Source organism: Lampris incognitus, chromosome 2 (assembly GCF_029633865.1).
Source record: "Lampris incognitus isolate fLamInc1 chromosome 2, fLamInc1.hap2, whole genome shotgun sequence".
NCBI classification, from domain to species: Eukaryota; Metazoa; Chordata; class Actinopteri; order Lampriformes; family Lampridae; genus Lampris; species Lampris incognitus.
In genome coordinates, this window is record NC_079212.1 from 137,069,354 (window position 1) to 137,088,171 (window position 18,818).

The window sequence follows — 18,818 nt, forward strand, 5'->3', positions numbered from 1 at the left end:
ATATTGATGCAAAGGACTTTGTGAAGTTCTGTGTATGGGGTGTAATGGGATGGAGTGGGAGAAGAATGGCTTCTTATCTTTCATTCTGCCTGCAGGCTCTCTGGAGTTTTTTCTTTTATTATTATTATTCTTATTTTGTAAAATTCAGCACCCTCCAAAATAGTAGTTTTTGTTATAACATTGTTTTGTATTTTTTGTATACATTCCATGTAAATCTGCCTTCATGAATTCTGCACATAGTGTAATGCTACAGTATGTATACATAGGGACACATTTGAAGAAAAAAAACCCCAACAAAAACACATTTTAGCAATCCTGTACGATGAAAAATGTATTATAGTAAGGTAAACTGCCTTTAAAATGCTGTCTTTGACCTCTGTGTTTGATTTTATTGCACACGCTGCAAAAAGAAAGTGTCTGGGATACGTCCAGGTGACTAGATGTATGTTCCTAGTCACGACACCCAGAACACATCAGATGTCAAGAACTGTCGACAAGTCAACACTTGCCATGACAGGGAGTGAGTAAGGCTCCGCTGGAGAAGTGAATGTCTGCTGCCTGCCAGGGAGAAATTAGGCACAGCTTAACTCGCACAGCATCCAGTCAGCTTTGACAGGCAGCATAGTGAGAATAGAGGAGGGTTTTAAGTGCTCCCCAACATGCTTCTTTCAAAAGAACAAAGCCCGGTGCTCATCACGAGTCTGCCTCGAACTCAGAAATGTCTACTCCTTCAGCATCCATAGCCCAGAACATGCATCATCCCTGGCATCACAAAAACAACAGTGTGAGAGAGGAGTGGGGTAAGCAAAAAGAACTGAATTCTTATTTCAATACTCTATTTAAATTTGACAGGTATTGTAGCAATGTGAGGGAGTCGGTTTTTTTGGGGTTTTTTTTAATCAGAAATCCTTTGTTAAAGAAAGAAGCTAGACATGCAGGGATATGAAAATTCTGGGCTGATAACAACAACTGATAATTACCTGCCTGTCGTGGCTAATACCTATAACAATACTTCTTCTTCCTCTTCTTCTTCTTCTTCTTCTCCTTCTTCTTTCGGCTGCTGCCGTTAGGGGCTGCCACAGAGGATCATCAGTTTCCATCTCTTACCTATAATGAATATTTTTACCTTTTTTGTTCTTTCTACATATTAAAACAAGTCGAGTAGGACAATTCATGTGATTAAAGAGGCATTATTAAAGTGAAAATGTAATGTGTAGACTATATCTTATTTTAATAATAATTCAATCTTATATAGCGCTTTTCTAACACTCAGAGTCGCTTTAGAATAAACGGGGTGAAACAAGACAACAGATAAACATAGCACAGACATACAGGGGTGGATGGGAAGGGGGGGCTACGAGAGGGAGAAGCGGCAGCCACACACGACGCCAGCAGTACTCTCTGACTTAAACAGATACAAAAGGGCAAGAAAACCAAAAAACAACTGCACTGTGGATGTTTTTTGTATGCCAAAATTCACACAGGAATGTGGATTTTGGGATCATGGTTCTGACCTCATTACTCCCTTTAAGCTTAACAAGCCAAATGAGAGGCAAATTAGAGCAGCAGATAGGAACAGGAAGTCACCAAGAGTCAGAGATCAGAACCTACACACACTGGGGTGGAGGTGGGCGTTTGCAATTTACACCGGCACGGCAGCCAAAAGTAATAACAATGACACAACCTGGGCATCTTGAACCCCTGAAGGGGGTGCCGGTGTGGGTTTGGGGAGATGGAACATGGGCCAAACATCTATCACTATCATTGCATAAAAATCAAGATCTATGTATTCAGCAAGTATTGGCATCATTATCCTGCCCGTTATGTTGCATAGATGTTGCACAGAAATAAAAATAGAGTGGCCTAACCTAACACATGTTGGGTCTATGCTCTGTAGCCTATTGGAATAAAAATGTTCCCTTTGAGCTCTGCTTGGTTCTGAGCAGATCTGAATTTCACCAGTCCACCTGCTGTCTCTGAAAGCTGCAACAAAAATAGATTTTCTAGAAAAGCAGCTTTCCTGTTGCTAAAATCTTGCTAGCAGTACCAGACACATGCGGGTTGCTGAAGTTCAACCCTGATAACAACAGCGGGTGCAGAGAGATCTTTTTCTCAAGCTTTCTCAGCACCGTCCCGCTATAATATGCAGGCGACTGTGAGTCAGAGCAGCCAGCCATACGTGCAAGAATGTTGTAGCCATGGTGGATGTAATCGCAAACATTTTAGGAACGGGGTGACTGTCGACGAATTATTTAATTCATTATGCAAGTTATAGTAAGCATTGTGGGTGGTGAGGCCTCCTACCTGACCTGACCCGTTAAAAACAGGCTACGTTCTGTAGTCCAAGTAGACATCACCTCACAACACACAGTGGCACAATTCGAGTTGTCAGCCTGAACTAGTTCACAAGCTTGTCGTGTTTCATGACAAAATCGACATTTTATATGTAATGAGGGTAAGAAAGGGGAAAACTTGGCAAGGATTGCAGGCTGATCAGTTCCAGTCAGTAGTAAACTATTCAAACATAGACAATGCCACTCAGAAATAGCGGAAAGAACAGATGCCCAGTAAATGTTGACTAATGTGAATAAAGCAATGAAGAGGAAAAAATTGCACAGTCCTTTCAACCTGCTTTCACATATATGTAGGGCTGGGCAATATTGAAAAAAAATCAAATATTACAATATTTTTGACTGAATACCTCGGTATTGATAATGTAATGACATTTTGGGAATTACCATTGGTGCTTTCATAAGATATTTGCACACAAGGAAATGTTCAGAAATGTCCATTAGTAATGTGGACATGAGGATCAAGCATGTAAGGACATTTATTTTTCATTTCGCTCAAAATAAAACAGTGGAATAAGTTCAGAAAATTGCATCACTTTACTGTAATGCAGCCTCTAAGACCAGGGAATGACAACATTTAAGTTGTATCATGACACTGCGGTAACCAAACTCCAAGACAATATGTAGCCTTATATCACGATGCCAATATTATGTCATGATATCGCCCAGCTCTACACGTATGTGAATAAATGTCAGTGAGAATGGGAAGAAGCATGCCACTTTTTTCTCATTTGTAATGTAGTCATGCCTTGTCAGATCAGACCGCAGACACAACCCACATTTAAGACAAGCAGCACACAGTCTGGGTTTCCATGCTGCCGTATTATCAGCTGTAATCATTGGCTGGTTTGACAATATTTTTTTTTTCTTCTTATCAGTGGATATTTTTTTTCCCCGGATTTTTCTCCCTCTTTTTCTCCCCAATTGTATCTGGCCAATTACCCCACTCTTCCGAGCCGTCCCAGTCGCTGCTCCGCCCCCTCTCCCGAGCCAGGGAGGGCTGCAGACTACCACATGCCTCCTCCCATACATGTGGAGTCGCCAGCCACTTCTTTTCACATGACAGTGAGAGGTTTCGCTAGGGGGACATAGCGCATGGGAGGATCATGCTATTCCCCCCAGATCCCCCTCCCACCCCACCCCCCAACTGAACAGCAGGCACCCCGACCGTCCAGAGGAGGTGCAAGTGCAGTGACCAGGACACATCCCCGCAGACACGGGCAATTGTGTCTGTAGGGACGCCCGACCAAGCCGGAGGTAACACTGGGATTTGAATCAGCGGTCCCCATATTTGTAGGCAACGGAATAGACCACCACCACGCCACCCGACACCCAGTGGATAATATGTTTGCTACCGATATATTGCACATCCCTAAAAGAAGCCCTTAGCACAAAGGTATCATTTCTTTGCCGGTTTGAAGTTTACTAGTGACTGGAGTCGATTACCTCATACAGATTTGTGTAGCAGTTGTGACATAGCAATTGTAAAATCTTGAACAATTGTAAAAGATCGAATTTTCGATTTACAAAATATGGAACATTTTTATCGCCAATCTTCAGACTTTTACAAACAGTAAAGGCAAATAACAAGTAAGCCTAACTAACACCAGACAAACCTGGCTTCTGATGACCCCCGTAATACATTAGTAACTCTAATTCTGTGTTGTCACAGCATCCTTTAAAAAAAAAGATACCAACACATTGCCTACCGGCCAATCGTAGCGTGACCCACTATAAAAGAAAAAAATAATCTAAAATCAAATTACTTAAACAGAGATCAATCCAGTTTAATTGACACTTATACACCCACTACTGACATGTGGGTAGAGGCAAACCTGTTTAGAGCCCTAGCACCTACAACTTAGATTGTGATCTATGACAAGGATAAAAACCTTGCCCTGAACACAAGGGCAAGGGAGCATAGCGATATGCCTCCCCACTGTTAATACACAGACCCTTATGAAGGGTGAATTATTCAAGGGTTGTGCTGCATGATGATTTATGATTGAAATATTGCCTCTGTCTTGTAATGCCAATAGAGCAAGAGCATAAATAATCATATTAGGATGTGAGGCAGTGCCTGAAATTAGGCACACACTTTTCCATAAAGCTGCAGCTTTTTAAAGCATATATTAGTAGCTGCTATATATATATATATATATATATATATATATATATATATATATAAGCGGGATAAGTGGTTTGGATGATGGATGGATGGATATATTGTAAAGGACTGGGAACAGTGACAAGTATTGGCTATCAATGAATAGTTGATATAGTTTTAGTAGTAGTATAGTAGTTGATATAGATATAGTAGTTGGGTATAAACAATCAAGTTTGAAAATTCCATTAAAATCTCCAATATTGTGGGGGCGACCGGGTAGCGTGGCAGTCTATTCCATTGCCTACCAACATGGGGCTCGCCAGTTTGAATCCTCGTGTTACCGCCGGCTTGGTCGGGCCCCGCTCCCAACTCACTACACCATTGACCCACTTAACTACCATGGGGTCTAGATCAGTGTTTCCCAACCCAGTCCTCAAGGAACACCTATCCTGCAGATTTTCTTTGCAACCGCGCATAGGTACCTGTTTGTAGTTATTCAGCCACTCAGCAATGAATCATGTCAGCTGTTGCACACCTTGCATAATTAAGTGCTGTGAGATGATTGGTTGAGTAAGTACAAGCAGGGCTACCTATGCAGGGTTACAATGAAAATCTGCAGGATAGGTGTTCCTTGAGGACTGGGTTGGGAAACGCTGATCTAGAGCCTTCAGTCATTCTGCCCCCCGCCTATGGATCTCTCTCCCACAAGACATTCACAACATTGACTCTCTTTCAACCTTCAAATCCCATCTCAAAACGTACCTTTTCAAACTGGCATATTCAGTCTGATCCATGCTTCATTGAGTTTTGTGCAGATGATGATTTTATACTTATCCGTTGTATTAACTTTTTGTTGTCTACCCTGCTTTGTTTTGATTTTGCTGTCTGATACAGTGCTGCTTGATTTTTAACTGTGTTCTGTAAGATGTCCTTGAGTGCTCTGGAAGGCGCCCACAAATAAAATGTGTTATTATTATTATTACAATTGGCCGTGTCTGCAGGTGGGAAGCCGAATGTGAGTATGTGTCCTGGTCACTGCAGTAGCACCTTCTCTGGTCGGTCGGGGTACCTGTTTGGGGGGGAGGGGGAATAGTGTGATCCTCCCACATGCTACATCGCCCTGGCGAAACTCCTCACTGTCAGGTGATCAGGTGAAAAGAAGCGTCTGGCAACTCCACATGTATCGGAGGAGGCATGTGGTAGTCTGCAGCCCTCCCCGGATCGGCAGAGGGTGTGGAGCAGCGATCGGAACAGCTCGGAAGAATGGGGTAATTGGCAGGATACAATTGGGGAGAAAAGAATCCAAAAACAAAAAAATCTCCATCATTAAGATGACAACACAAAATAGTTGCATCTTAATGGTTACCATGGTACCCATTCATTTGTTCAATGTACATGCCAAAGAGGCACTTGTGTACACTGATGTACGGAGTCCTGTTACCCTGAGCAAGAAACGTTGAATCATGGCGTTTATACATACAAACTACCTGGTGGACTGGCATGATGGCCATCCAGGCAGCAAGGTAAAAAAAAAAAGAAAGAAATCTATCCATGTTTGCCAAGGGTGACAGTTTCAATTGTAGGAGTCACTTTACATCCAGGATGTTGTACGTATGGGGTGCGATGGGGAAAACCTTAAGAGTACAATTTCTCACACTAGTGAGGCTCACTTGGACTGTTAAAAATAGAAATCCCTCAACTGCTGTCGATACTTTGCACAGCCCTCATTCAATACCCGGTGTCTTGGGTAAAGCCTGCCTCCAGAATAATCACTTAACTGTCAGCTAGGATTAGACAGTTTTAAGCCACCCTGAGCCAATCCAGAAGACAAAGAGAAAAAGTGAGAGAGATGTGCTGTGACATCTCAGAACTGGGCTTACTTTCTCTAGATTGGGTGAACATAGAAAGCAGGACAAAACACATAAGGAATCATCTAGGATAACAAATACAACCCTCTTTTCAAAATCCACATCTCAACAGGATCGCAGTTGGGCTTTGTGCAAACCAAAGATGGGTGTAAGGGCTTTAATAATGCACTTCTATACAGGCTGGAGATAAACATAAGACCAAGTGAAAGCTCAGACTCCACTCAACCAATCGTCAAGAGAGAAAGTCATGCGGCCCAGTCATGTGTTCCCATCTCTTATCTTCTCAAAAAGTGAGCTGGAAAAAAAAACTGCTAGAGGAGGAGTACGGTTATCACTTCTGCTACATCACCAGACATCATTTAAGATTTACTATGCCTCATAATCTGAGTGGAAATAATAAAAAAGATGTCATCACAGAACTTATTTGGGAAAATGTTTTGTGTATTTGTCTAATATGAACAAATGGGCATCATCCTGGAAGAATTGTGTAAATTTTCTGTTTCTCATTTACAGACATTCGTTAATGTTACCATTAAAATCTGAGAGCTATTGGACCTTATGAAAGAACATTCTTGTAACTTCCTCTTTTCTTATGAGAATTTTGAGAGAATTTGATGTTGGATTAATGAAGTGTGCTTAATACACACGCGCATTGAAGGTTGAATGCATTGTCATCAAAATAATGGACTTGTTGTAGTCTGTTAGGAAAACATTGAAACAAAAACTAAACAATTGCAATTTAAAAACCACCCATTTCAAAAGTTTAAAACAAAGACCACATTGACAGGAAGTATAACTGTGAATGCACTGCATACTGTGCATGATGAAATGTGCAAACTGTCTAATTAAATGCAATTACCGGCTTTGAATGCAAATGACAACATTACGATTTCCCCTCGCTATTGACCACCAAAGTGTTGTCCTCATCTCAGGGCCTCAGGGCTTCCAGATCCAGGGCCGCTTTCACCAATTTGCATTATAAGCGACTGCAATGGGCCTCCTAACCACCAGGGGGTCCCCATGGGGTGTCCCCCGCCCCACAGACAAGGGTCTGACTTAAAAAAAAATCTAGGAAACAGAAATTCTGAAGAACATCATGAACACATTCCTCACAGACTATCACATAAGCACACAGAATTCACTTACTGGGAGGCAGTTTTCAGCAATCGGGAACGATTTATTGTCATTTCTTTCATGTACTTGTGTTCACAACAGAAATGAAATTCCGTTTCCTCTGGCCCACAGCAGTGTGACACAAAAGACAAAAACACATATCCCAAATTTCCCAAAAATGACACCACCGAAACCATACAAAAACAGAGAGAACAAAGCAACAAAAAAAAAAACACAAACGGTTAACAACACAGTCCACTCAGTGCCACACAGTCCAAAAATTCCACTGTTACGGAGAATGAATGCCAGCCAGGATGACTGTCGGAACTGCCGGTCCACATGGGCTAGCAGTTAGCTTAGCCTGCCCCGCTTCCGCGTCCTGACAGACCGCCCTCGGTGTTTCCTCCTCGGGCACAGCTTCAGCAAGACCATGGTCCATGGGCCCACCGGATACAGCAGACCAGGCTCCCTCAGCCAATCTAACACCAGCGCTCCCAGCCAGACACCTTCAACACACCTCCCCGCACTCCACATGATGACACTAAAACACAGTCAACGCTAGGCGAGGCCACAGCCAGACAGCCCTCGATTTTATCGGAACTGCCGGTCTGCATGGGCTAGCAGTTAGCTTAGCCTGCCTCTTCGGGTGCAGCTCCGGTCAGTACCGTGGTCCCTGGGCCCACAGGATGCAGCAGACCAAGCTCTCCCAGCCAATCCAGCGCCAGCTCTACCAGCCATCAAACGAAGACAAAACAGGCTTTCTGTCAATAAACGTTGTATCCAGATGAACTGATTCAACCTTCTTTGAATACTTAGACACAGACGTGGACAAAGACACTGCATGGATGGTACTAGGTGAGGCCGCTGCAAAGCCAAGATCACGCCGCCATCTTCCCACACCGGGAACCTTTTTTTTTTTAAAACTTGTGTATTGTTATTTGTTCAAAAGTTCCGATTGTAATTTTTTTCAATTCTGTTTACATTTATATGTCTTTATTATGTCATTTTCTTTTTTTATAGGTTTATACACTTTTTGTTTTGTTAATATTATTGAATATGTTCTAGTTGTTATTTATTGTTTTTTGTATTGCATTAGAATAGTTGCATAATTTACACTGAAAGGATTTGTGTTATCTCTTTAAATAATATTTGTACAATTTAATTTTCTAAAAAAAACATCTTGTACATAGTTATACATTGTTTTCATATTGTGCTTTATTTGTTAATTAAAAGCTTTATTAATAATAAAGTATGCCCAGTCATTCATTTTCATTCAAGGATATTTTAGCCCTATGAGCCCTTGGATATTGTCAGGGTAATTTAACCACCTTTACTTTTAAGCTCTTATTTTGGTCGTTATCAGTGCCTGAAGTGGAAAAGATAAGTAAGTACTCCCCTTATTCACATTTTATTGTTATTATTATTATTGTTATTATTGTTACCTCTTTATTAGACAATTGCAGTGGAGAGGTAGAGAGGAAATGAGGGAGAGAGAGAGAAGGGTATGACATGCAACAAGGTCACCGGCTGGAATTGAGCCAGCAGTGTTCCAACAGTGTGGCCATGTGGTATGCACTGTACCCCCCCCCCTCACCTATTGGCATTTGTATTGGCCGGTATCAGCAGATCATTATTAGGTTCTGAATTTCCACAGTGAATAAAAGATACGAGGATATATTGCTGATGTTCCCAAAATAAATCCAAGCTGACAAGCATCTCAGTTGTACACTGGCGTTAGTGTGTGGTGCAGTGAAGTGATCAGGCCGGGATGCCTTTAGTTCCTTGTATTCCCGGTGAAATCTGATACTTTCTCTTCTCTCTCATTTTAGTGTGTCACACAAACTTAAGCACCTCTGCGTCACCATGCTCTGTGTCAAGTTGTCCTTCAGGCTGTTGTCGTAAGGTTAATGTAACATTAATTAGACTAGCCGCCGACAGTGAAAAGCAGGCAGGCGAGAAGTGCTGGTACTGCATACCGGTGAGTACCAGCCCGCTCCGAGCACTGGTCATTATAAGGGCTAGCCATACATCCTGTATCTTTGTTTTTTTGTTTCGTTTTGTTTTTTTAGAACAGTCTAGGCTATCCACAGCTTCCATCATTTGATATGATAATACTTACAGATTTTTTTACATTAGCTTTATCAGTGAAAAAAAAGATTGTGTCTATGAAATTAGAAATTATGTTTTTATACATATCTCACCATAAAATCCTGGCAGTAGAGCTCAGTGGCGGCTGGTGCTAAACATTTGGGGGGGGGCACTTTTTTACCTTGGCGCAGCACAGCTGACAGCTGCTTTAATGTCCACACAGTCATGGAGTCATTAAGAAGGACAATGTAGCCTATAGATTTTATCAGAGTTCATAGACGCCGGATGATTGACAGTCGGGACAAGGTGTGGTGGTGGGTGTGAACATGATTGACAGCCACAAGAATTGTCCAATCACATTAGAACAAAACAACAATAATGATGACTCTGCATACAGGATGGAGGTGGAGCAGTTAAAGGCGTGGTACGAATCCCACAACCTTTCCCTGAATATAAGCAAAACAAAGGAGCTAGTGATTGACTTGAGGAGGGCCGGCAGGCACCATCATACGCCGCTGACCATCGATGGCGCCACCGTGGAGAGGGTCAGTAACATCAAGTTTCTGGGAGTGCACCCAGCGGACGACCTGACCTCAACCATTAACACCTTGGCCATCGTTAAAAAGGCCCAACAGCGCTTCCATCCACTCCGGAGACTTAAAAGGGCAAGTCTCCCCATTCCAGCCCTCACCACCTTCTACAGGGGCACCACTGAAAGCATTCTAACCTATGGTCTCACTTCCTGGTTCGGTAACTGCAAAGCGACCGAAAAACACCAGCTGAACAGGATAGTGATGACAGCTAGCAAGATCATTTGTGCCCCTCTCCCCTTCCTGTTGGGAGATTTACCATCAACACTGTGTTCACAGAGCCTCCAGCATCATTAAGGACCCCCACCATCCTTCTCACAACCGGATTTCCCTCCTGCCGTCTGAGAAGAGGTACAGGAGCATCTGTACTAAATCCAGCAGAATGCTAAATAGCTTGTACCCACAAGCAGTCAGGATTATTAACGAACTGTGTCTCCCCCCACCCACCTACCCTCTAACCCCCCCCCCATCAGTGCTGGTCACTTGTTGACAGACAACGGCTGTAAACATTTAAACTGTAATGGCAGTGGACTGTGTTGGACTTGAACGGACTGTGTTGTTAATTGTGCTTTTTTGTTTTGTTCTCTCCTTTTTTATGTGTTTAGTGGTATCGATTTTAGGGAATTTTTGATGTGTATTTTTGTCTTCTCTGTTGCACTGTGGTGGGCTGGGAGAAATGACATTTCATTTTTATCTATGTGCGCAGGTACATAGTGAAAATGACAGTAAACTAAATCTTGAATCTTGAAACTACAGCCGTTAGCTCCCTGCTAGAACCCCAATAACAGAGCAGGTCACAGAAATGCTATGCTAGTTCATGTTAGCATTTTTTCATGTGGCTTCAAAACTGGTTCACATCCGTCTCGAAGTTGAAATATCCGTAACGGCACGTGACCCTATATGCTGAGTGCTGCGACAACATGGACGCTACTGACAACAAGAAACATGACAGGTCTCGCTATCGGGTCAACAGTGTGAACTTGTTTTTGAGAAATGGAGACCACTGAAAGACTTAAAAGAAATTGAAAGCGATGTGGCATCGGGCAGTTTTCTCATTTGCAAGTAATAAAGAGAACGACATTTACCAAGTCTGACCAGAACCACAGCAGAAGTAGGGCAGACAGCCACTGTGCGCATCAGTTGCGGATTGTCCCTTTAACAAATACAGAATTCATATTAAGTCCACATTTCTCGAGCCGAAATAGTCGTTGTAAGCACCTGATGTAATTTCTGGCAGGACAACGGAACCGGAGTCCCTTATTTGGATTGAAAATGTATCACGATTTGGTGGTCTTTTGCAGGTTACGACATGTTGGCTCAAATTAATCTTCTTCTTTTCTTTTTTCTTTTTTGCTATATACACTCTTAAAGACAGTGGACTAGGGTGATAATGTTTATTAGCTGCCCTATCCCCTGTCAAAAATGTATACTGTAATTTGATATTTATTCAGTGTCAGCTGTGTTTATGTAAAAAACACACAAGTCGTTTCTACCAACTTGGGTTGTGTGTTATTTATGATAGAAATACACTCTGTATGTAGTACAATGTTTTCACAAACACATATCTGTCTCTCAGATCGCTACCTAATCTAACTCAAATACAAAAAAAAGAAAAAGAAAAGAAGAACATCAATAACCCAAACCCGGCTTCTATTTCATGTCTGCGTACGGCGGCTGGTGGACTTTACCATGACCCAGCCAGACATGAGGTGACTGAAAACTGGGCAGAATGCACAACCGTCAGTTGAAATTTGCATAGAATATTTCATTCACTGCTTTCCTGCAACAGAAAATCCAGCTTTTAAGAGCATTTTACCTGTGCTAAGCCAAAAAAATAGAAGTGTTTTAATTATTTTAATGCTGGAAATCTGATAGATGTCAACTAGAACTGCCCCTAAATTATGCCGAATAAGTCCAGAACAATTTAGGATTAAGTCAACTACTTGTGTGTTCACTGCTCACACCTCATCATCCATCCATCCATTATCCAAGCCGCTTATCCGAAGTCAGGTCACAGGATGCAGGAGCCTATCCCAGCAGCCAACACACACACACACACACACACACACACACACACACACACACACACACACACACACACACACACACACACACACACACACACGGCATGGTGGCGCAGTGGTTAGCACTGTTGCCTCACAGCAAGACGGTCCTGGGGTCGAACCCCAGGCCGTCCCAGGTCCTTTCTGTGTGGAGTTTGCATGTTCTTTCCGTGTATGCGTGGGTTTCTTCCGGGTGCTCCGGTTTCCTCCCACCATCAAAAAGACATGCATGTTCGGGTTAATACTCCTGTCTGTGCCCCTGAGCAAGGCAATGGAAAGAAGACCTGGAGTTGGTCCCCGCGTCTGCTGCCCACTGCCCCTATACAATAGGATGGGTTAAATGCAGAGAACACATTCATTGTTAGAATACAATGATAAACTAAAGTGGCTTTCATAGCTGAAGAAGGTACAAGCACTCAGCCCACATGTTGAACCTATAGCTTCCTCATGTCAAGAGATGTTGCAACCATCCTGGGCGTTCATCATGTCTAGACTGAAAAGGTGATTTGTTTAAAAAATGTCTTATATTATATTAAATTAAATAAATCTTATATTTTTTTATTTCACGATTAATTTTGATTTCTCAGTGTGAGACTTTGTGCACTGCTAAGAGTAAAGCAGCTTTCAGATAGGGTGCAGTGGATTTAGCCCATTGCCAGTTTCCAGTGTATTCATCTGACAGCTCCACCATTGAAAAATAATATATTAGACCTATTGACAGAGCAGCTACATTTTCTAACGTATAACACTGACTCATTAAGTAAATCTGAACATTCTCATCACTGTTGGTCAATGACACCAACTGAGGACACATGTATTGTCTGCCCTGTGAAGCTGAGGAAAACGGAAACTATCTTTGGTTGGCTGTAATTTATGGATTAACGATGATAGAGGCCTGTGCAAAAGCTCCTGTTGTATATTAGTAGAAATATTACTGGAGCATGGCTGGCCTTTGCATTTTACAGTTTTGATTTTCTTATGTGGGTGGCACAGTGGTGCAGTGGTTACCACGGTTGCTTCACAGCAAGAAGGTCCTGGGTTCGAGCCCCGGCGTAGTCCAACCTTGGGGGTCGTCCCGGGTCGTCCTCTGTGTAGAGTCTGCATGTTCTCCCTGTGTCTGAGTGGGTTTCCTGCAGGTGCTCCGGTTTCCTCCCACAGTCCAAAGACATGTAGGTCAGGTGAATCGGACCTACTAAATTGTCCCTAGGTATGAATGTGCGTGTGATGGCCTGTGGCCTGCTGGCCTGTCCAGGGTGTCTCCCTGCCTGCCGCCCAATGACTGTTGGGATAGGTTCCAGCATCCCCGTGACCCTGAGAGTAGGCTAAGTTGTCCGGATAATGGATGGACGGATTTTCTGATGTTCACAGTTTGGTGTTTGTGGCTACGAGGCCACAAATTATCTTTTTGATTGATGAATTGTGATGATTTAAGAGGGAGTTTGGAAATATATATGTGTGTGTATATCAGAGGCGTAACACAACACCACTACTATCTGTATCTGTTAAATCCACAAAATATCTGTATTGTAGTTGTATTCGGATCTGGACCGGTAGTGGGTGTGGTCTGAACTGGAGCAATTTGAAAAACTTATTTGGCAGTTATGTTTTCTATGAATTATCCCACAATTAAATGTAAGATTTTTGGATGATTTATCAGTTCACTAAATATAACAACAAAAGTATATCATAATTATAAGTACATAATGGCTTCATTTGGCCTAATGATAATTGATGAATTTAGCGTTTAACCCCCCCTCCCCCCCGCAATTTTAAAAATCAGCAAACATATCTTACTCTTTATTTAAGGGAATTACTGTTAGCCGACATTCACGGGATATTGACTGGAGAAATGCCAGTAACTGAGACTAGGATGAGAGAAGTGCCAAAACAAAAAGCAGTTGTAATAAAGAAGTGTGTTTGCAGGTGTGCATAAGAAAACATAATTTAAGTAGTATGTCGTGTAATGGTTAATCAGAGTCATGTTTATTGGCCATGTAGGTTTGCAAACACATGCAATGCGACTCCGGTTTCGTAGCTCTCTCAGTGTACTTAACATAGAATAACAACACTACAACACAACAATCTTCAGGTATATACACAAGGATTGACTTGTACAGGTGAAATAAGAGGTGATAAGGTGCAGTGGTGCAGAGAATATGTCAGAGATGCTGAAAAAGATGTTAGCAGGTTACTTACATACATGCCTGAGGTAGATGGACATGACAGAGTACCAGTATACGTACAATGTGCAGTAGAGTATATACAACATGGTTGGATTTTTTTACTGTTAAGTGTTCATTTGAATGACAGCCCACGGAAAGAAACTGTTTTTATATCTGGTTGTTTTGGGTACAGTGCTCTGTAGCGCCTACCAGAGGGGAGGAGTTGGAACAGGAACATCACCAGGGTGTGATGGGTCTGCAGTGATGTTGCCTGCTGACCCATCACACCCAGGATGATTATACATGTGTCACAATCAGTGGTTCACATTTAAAAGAAACATCTTTTTTTTTATACTGCATATACAAGAATACTCTTTATGCTGGCAGCCGTACCAACATGTACCCTGGCTCTGCCAAGTGATGGAAGCTAAGCGGGTATGGGTTTGGCTAGTACTTGGATGGGAGACCTCCCAGGAAAACTGAGTTGCTGCTGGAAGTGCTGTTGGTGGGTCAGTAGGGGGCAGTCTTCGCTCTGGTCCTAATAAAAAAAAGAAATAACAAATCCCAAGGCCCACTGTGCTGTAGGAGATGCCATCATTCAGGTGAGACATTAAACCGAGGTACTGACTCACAGGTCATTAAAGATCCCATGGCACTTATCGCAAAGAGTAGGGGGTCCCCCGGTGTCCTGGCAAAATTCCCAACCTGGCTTTCTCCATCTGGCCAACTAATCATCCCCTCATGTAATTGGCTCAATGATTTCCTCCCTCTCCACCTCAAGCTGATGTGTGGTGAGTGTTCTGGCACAAAATGGCTGCCGTGCATCACCCAGGTGGGTGCCACACATTGGTGATGGTTGAAGTGAGATTCTCCCTTCAATGTGAAGCACTTTGGATGTCTATAAAAGTGCTATATAAATGTAATGATGATGAGGATTATTATTATTGTTGTTATTATTATTTAAAAGCCTACCATACGTTACAGGATTTACTTTATCTGATACTCCCTTGCATTTAGCAGCGGTGTTTGACAACTCCTGTTGTTCCTTCTTCTCTTACTTAGTGTTGTACTGACAGAAGTGTAAACAGACATCTTTGGAATGTATGAGAACTTTTATTTTGCATGTTTTTTTTCTTTCTAAAAACAAACATCCATAACTACTCAGACAACCCAGCTAAAGGAGGCTGGTAATGATTTTTACGCTTAACGTAACCCATCAAGGGGAAGTAGCAAGATTCACTAATGGTCGTGTCTTGATGCTTAGTGGAGCAAAAATTACTAATAGGTTTTCCCTGCATTGCCGTATGTTGCTGAATCTCTCTTCCTCGAGCAATTCCTTGACGAGTGTGGCTCAGATGTGTTGGTGTGCCCTCTGAGGCCTGCCGAGCGCTTCCGGGACCTCCAGCCTGACGAGGTGGCAGACCTGTTCAGCACCGCGCAAAGGGTGGCTGCGCTCGTGGAGAAACATTTCAACGCCACCTCCCTCACCATTGCCATACAGGTAACTCAAAATAACCCGGTGCTATGAAGATGGAGACTTTACCCGGGTACTCAGTATTGAAATGAACAAGAGGAGTGTGAGTCAGCCCTGAGCTGAACCTTAACTGTTTTTTTGTGAATCCACGCTAAGTGCTTTAGCCTCTGACAGCCCAGTGGTTCACTTGGAAACATAGGTGAAAGAGCACACACGGATACGAAGCAGGCTTTTGGAAGATGTAGGCACATTCATATCGACAAATACTGTCCACTGATATCAGGGCAACAAGTCACTGAAACACAAACCAGGCCAGTTTTGTATATGTCTGGATTCTGGCCTGTGAAATAGCACATTTCTTTGCTAAACTATCTTTCAGTTGTGTTCTTAATTCATTACAAAAAGGCGTCCAGCATGACTTGACAGCCTCAAGGTGAATCAACGTCTCGATAAATCCGAGCCTTTCCCAGACAAAATGCTCATAAATGCAGTAATAAAAGAAAAAGAGCGAGTCTTATCATATGCAAGAAAAGAAAAATGCAGTGTCTCACCTCCTCCTTTAGATCATAGTCTGCTGGTTATTCAGACTTTTAAAAACTGGTCCCTCGGTTCGTATCCCAGACTTGCCGTAACCGGTCACGGCCAGAGCGTCCACGGGGTAAGGCATTCAATAGGCCACCCTTACCCGAGGTGGGTGTAGATCGGTATAGTGTTCGGGGACTCGTCGTTCTCCAGCGACCCAGCGACCCCTCTGGCCCATCCAGGCGCCTGCAGCCAAGTAACTGAAAGCAATCTCCCTATGTCTCCTTCACGGCCTGAAGGTAATGCAGTCCATACGAGGCTTCCGAGAGCAGCCGACCCGAGTTTGAAGTAAACTGGTGTTACGACTATCTCCTTCCTGTGGAAACATGAGCCAGGGGAGAATTTCGACAAGAGTTCCGGCCATATGCCATTGGGTTAATTGGCTAGAAATAAATTTGGATTAATTGGCTAAAAATAAATTTATAAAAACAAAAACTTGTCCCTCGCCAAAATGATTAGGGAAGTCAATCATTATTTATCTGCTAATCATTTCTACGTAGTTTGCAAGCTCCGGGGTTAAATGCTGACCTGAGGTGAGGCGATTCATAAATTGGAACACTTTTACGAATCGGCAGAGGTTTGTCATTCCGTATTTACTGGAATTACTGTCCGCTCACATTTACACGGCGCTGGAATGAGAAATGCCAATTAGGGAGCGCAGGATGAGAGAGGCTGTCCATAAGAAAAAAGAATCATTGAAGTTTGTTGGCACATTTTTTTTTACTCAATCAGAAAATACACTACCGTGTCTTTTATACATGGGCCTACCAGACGTTACTAGTCACCTAAAGTAACAGCGGTCTTCCACAACTTGGGCTTTATAATCTTCGTGCGGCACAAATTTAAGGATTTAGCAATTATGCGACTGGGAGTTACGTGGCATCAAACGTTATGCGGCCGTACCAGAATGTTTTTTTTTAAGATAATCTTTTATATGCTTTGCTTCCTTGATGGTTTCGCCACATGAAGATAAAATCTTTTACAAATAGGCCGACTGTGTGCGAGTCGCTGGAAACGGGCGGGGAGAGCTCAGATCATTAGCGGTGAACAGTCTGGGATTATAAATCTTGTTGTACAACATCAGTCACAGCACGAGTTGTGACTCTGGCCTTGCGATAATGGCAAACATGCTTGATTTTGCCTTCAACATCTAAGATGGAGAAAAGATCGTTTTACGGCAGCTCTGAAAGATGATTTGACCAGCTGACACACAAGACCTGATGATGCTGAAATTAATATGATTTAGCTGCCAGGCCCGATCACATCTCATTAGGGGTCACTCATATCTCTCTCTAAGTTGTTTGAATCCACACATATGCATGCACCCCGCCCCCCCTTTTTTTCCTCCCTGATTGTCAGTGAGTTACCCCACTCTTCCCAGCCGTCCCGGTTGCTGCCCCCCCCCCCTCCCCCCCTCTGCCGACCCGGGGGAGGGCTGCAGACTATTGCATGTCTCCTCTGATACATGCGGAGTCGCCGGCCGCTTCTTTTCAGCTGACAGTGAGGAGTTTCACCAGGGGGACGGAGCGTGTGGGAGGATCACGCTATCCCCCCCCCCCCCCCCCCGAACAGGCTTCCCGACCGCCAGAGGAGGTGCTAGTGCAGTGACCAGGGCACATATCCACATCCGGCTTCCCACCCGTAGACACGGCCAATTGTTTCTGTAGGGGACGCCAAACGAAGCCAGAGGTAACACGGGGATTTGAACCGACGAGCCCCGTGTTAGTAGGCAACAGAATAGACCGCCACGCTACCCAGATGCCCCATGCATGCCTTTTTAATTTGCATTTTTTTTAGTTATATAAGCACATTTCAATTATATCAATTTCTCAAGTGTTCAAGCATACTACAGAAAAAGTTATTTTTCCATGGAATACATGGCAACGCTCCGCGGCTTCGCTAGCAAAGCAGAAGCACACTTGTGGATGAGCCAAGATCGGGTCTCCTATCCAGAGTAGCCAGATAAATACAGAGCTCCGCTTCCTCTGACAGGCTCTCATCAGACCAGCCTGTTCTGCATAACCAGTGATATATATGCTAATACCAAAATAGCACCTAGCTCGCTTTGCGGCATTGTCAGAGAAATTCGTTTCACAGGTTAGGTGAGGAAAAAAAAAACAGGGTAATCTTTACCTGGATATCATTTTCTTTGGCTTGGCAGATGATGAGATGCGATGATGTGAGATTAGTTGTGACAGCTCTGGGGTCAGCATGTTGGAATACCAGACACTGTATTAGAAGAGAACTCTCCACAGGAGGGGCAATTGTTCTCTGCAGTGTGCCTCTGCAGGGACACATGAAACCACACAAATACACCTCAATGGAGGACTCTTGAAAAATCATTTTTTTTGGATGAAGTTACCGGTGCTGACAAGATACGCTGTTCTTCATGTTGTCATTACCCCTCTGCTGACAAACGC

The 18,818-nt window shown here is 43.1% G+C and overlaps 1 protein-coding gene across 1 annotated transcript in view; it reads left to right on the forward strand.

The window, feature by feature from the left end:
* fhit (fragile histidine triad diadenosine triphosphatase) overlaps positions 1-18,818 on the forward strand; it is a 473,490-nt gene that overhangs the window by 344,767 nt on the left and 109,905 nt on the right. Inside the window, exon 4 of the mRNA XM_056274400.1 lies at positions 15,698-15,843. Coding sequence (XP_056130375.1) covers positions 15,698-15,843 — 146 coding nt within the window. The remainder of the gene's footprint in view (positions 1-15,697; positions 15,844-18,818) is intronic.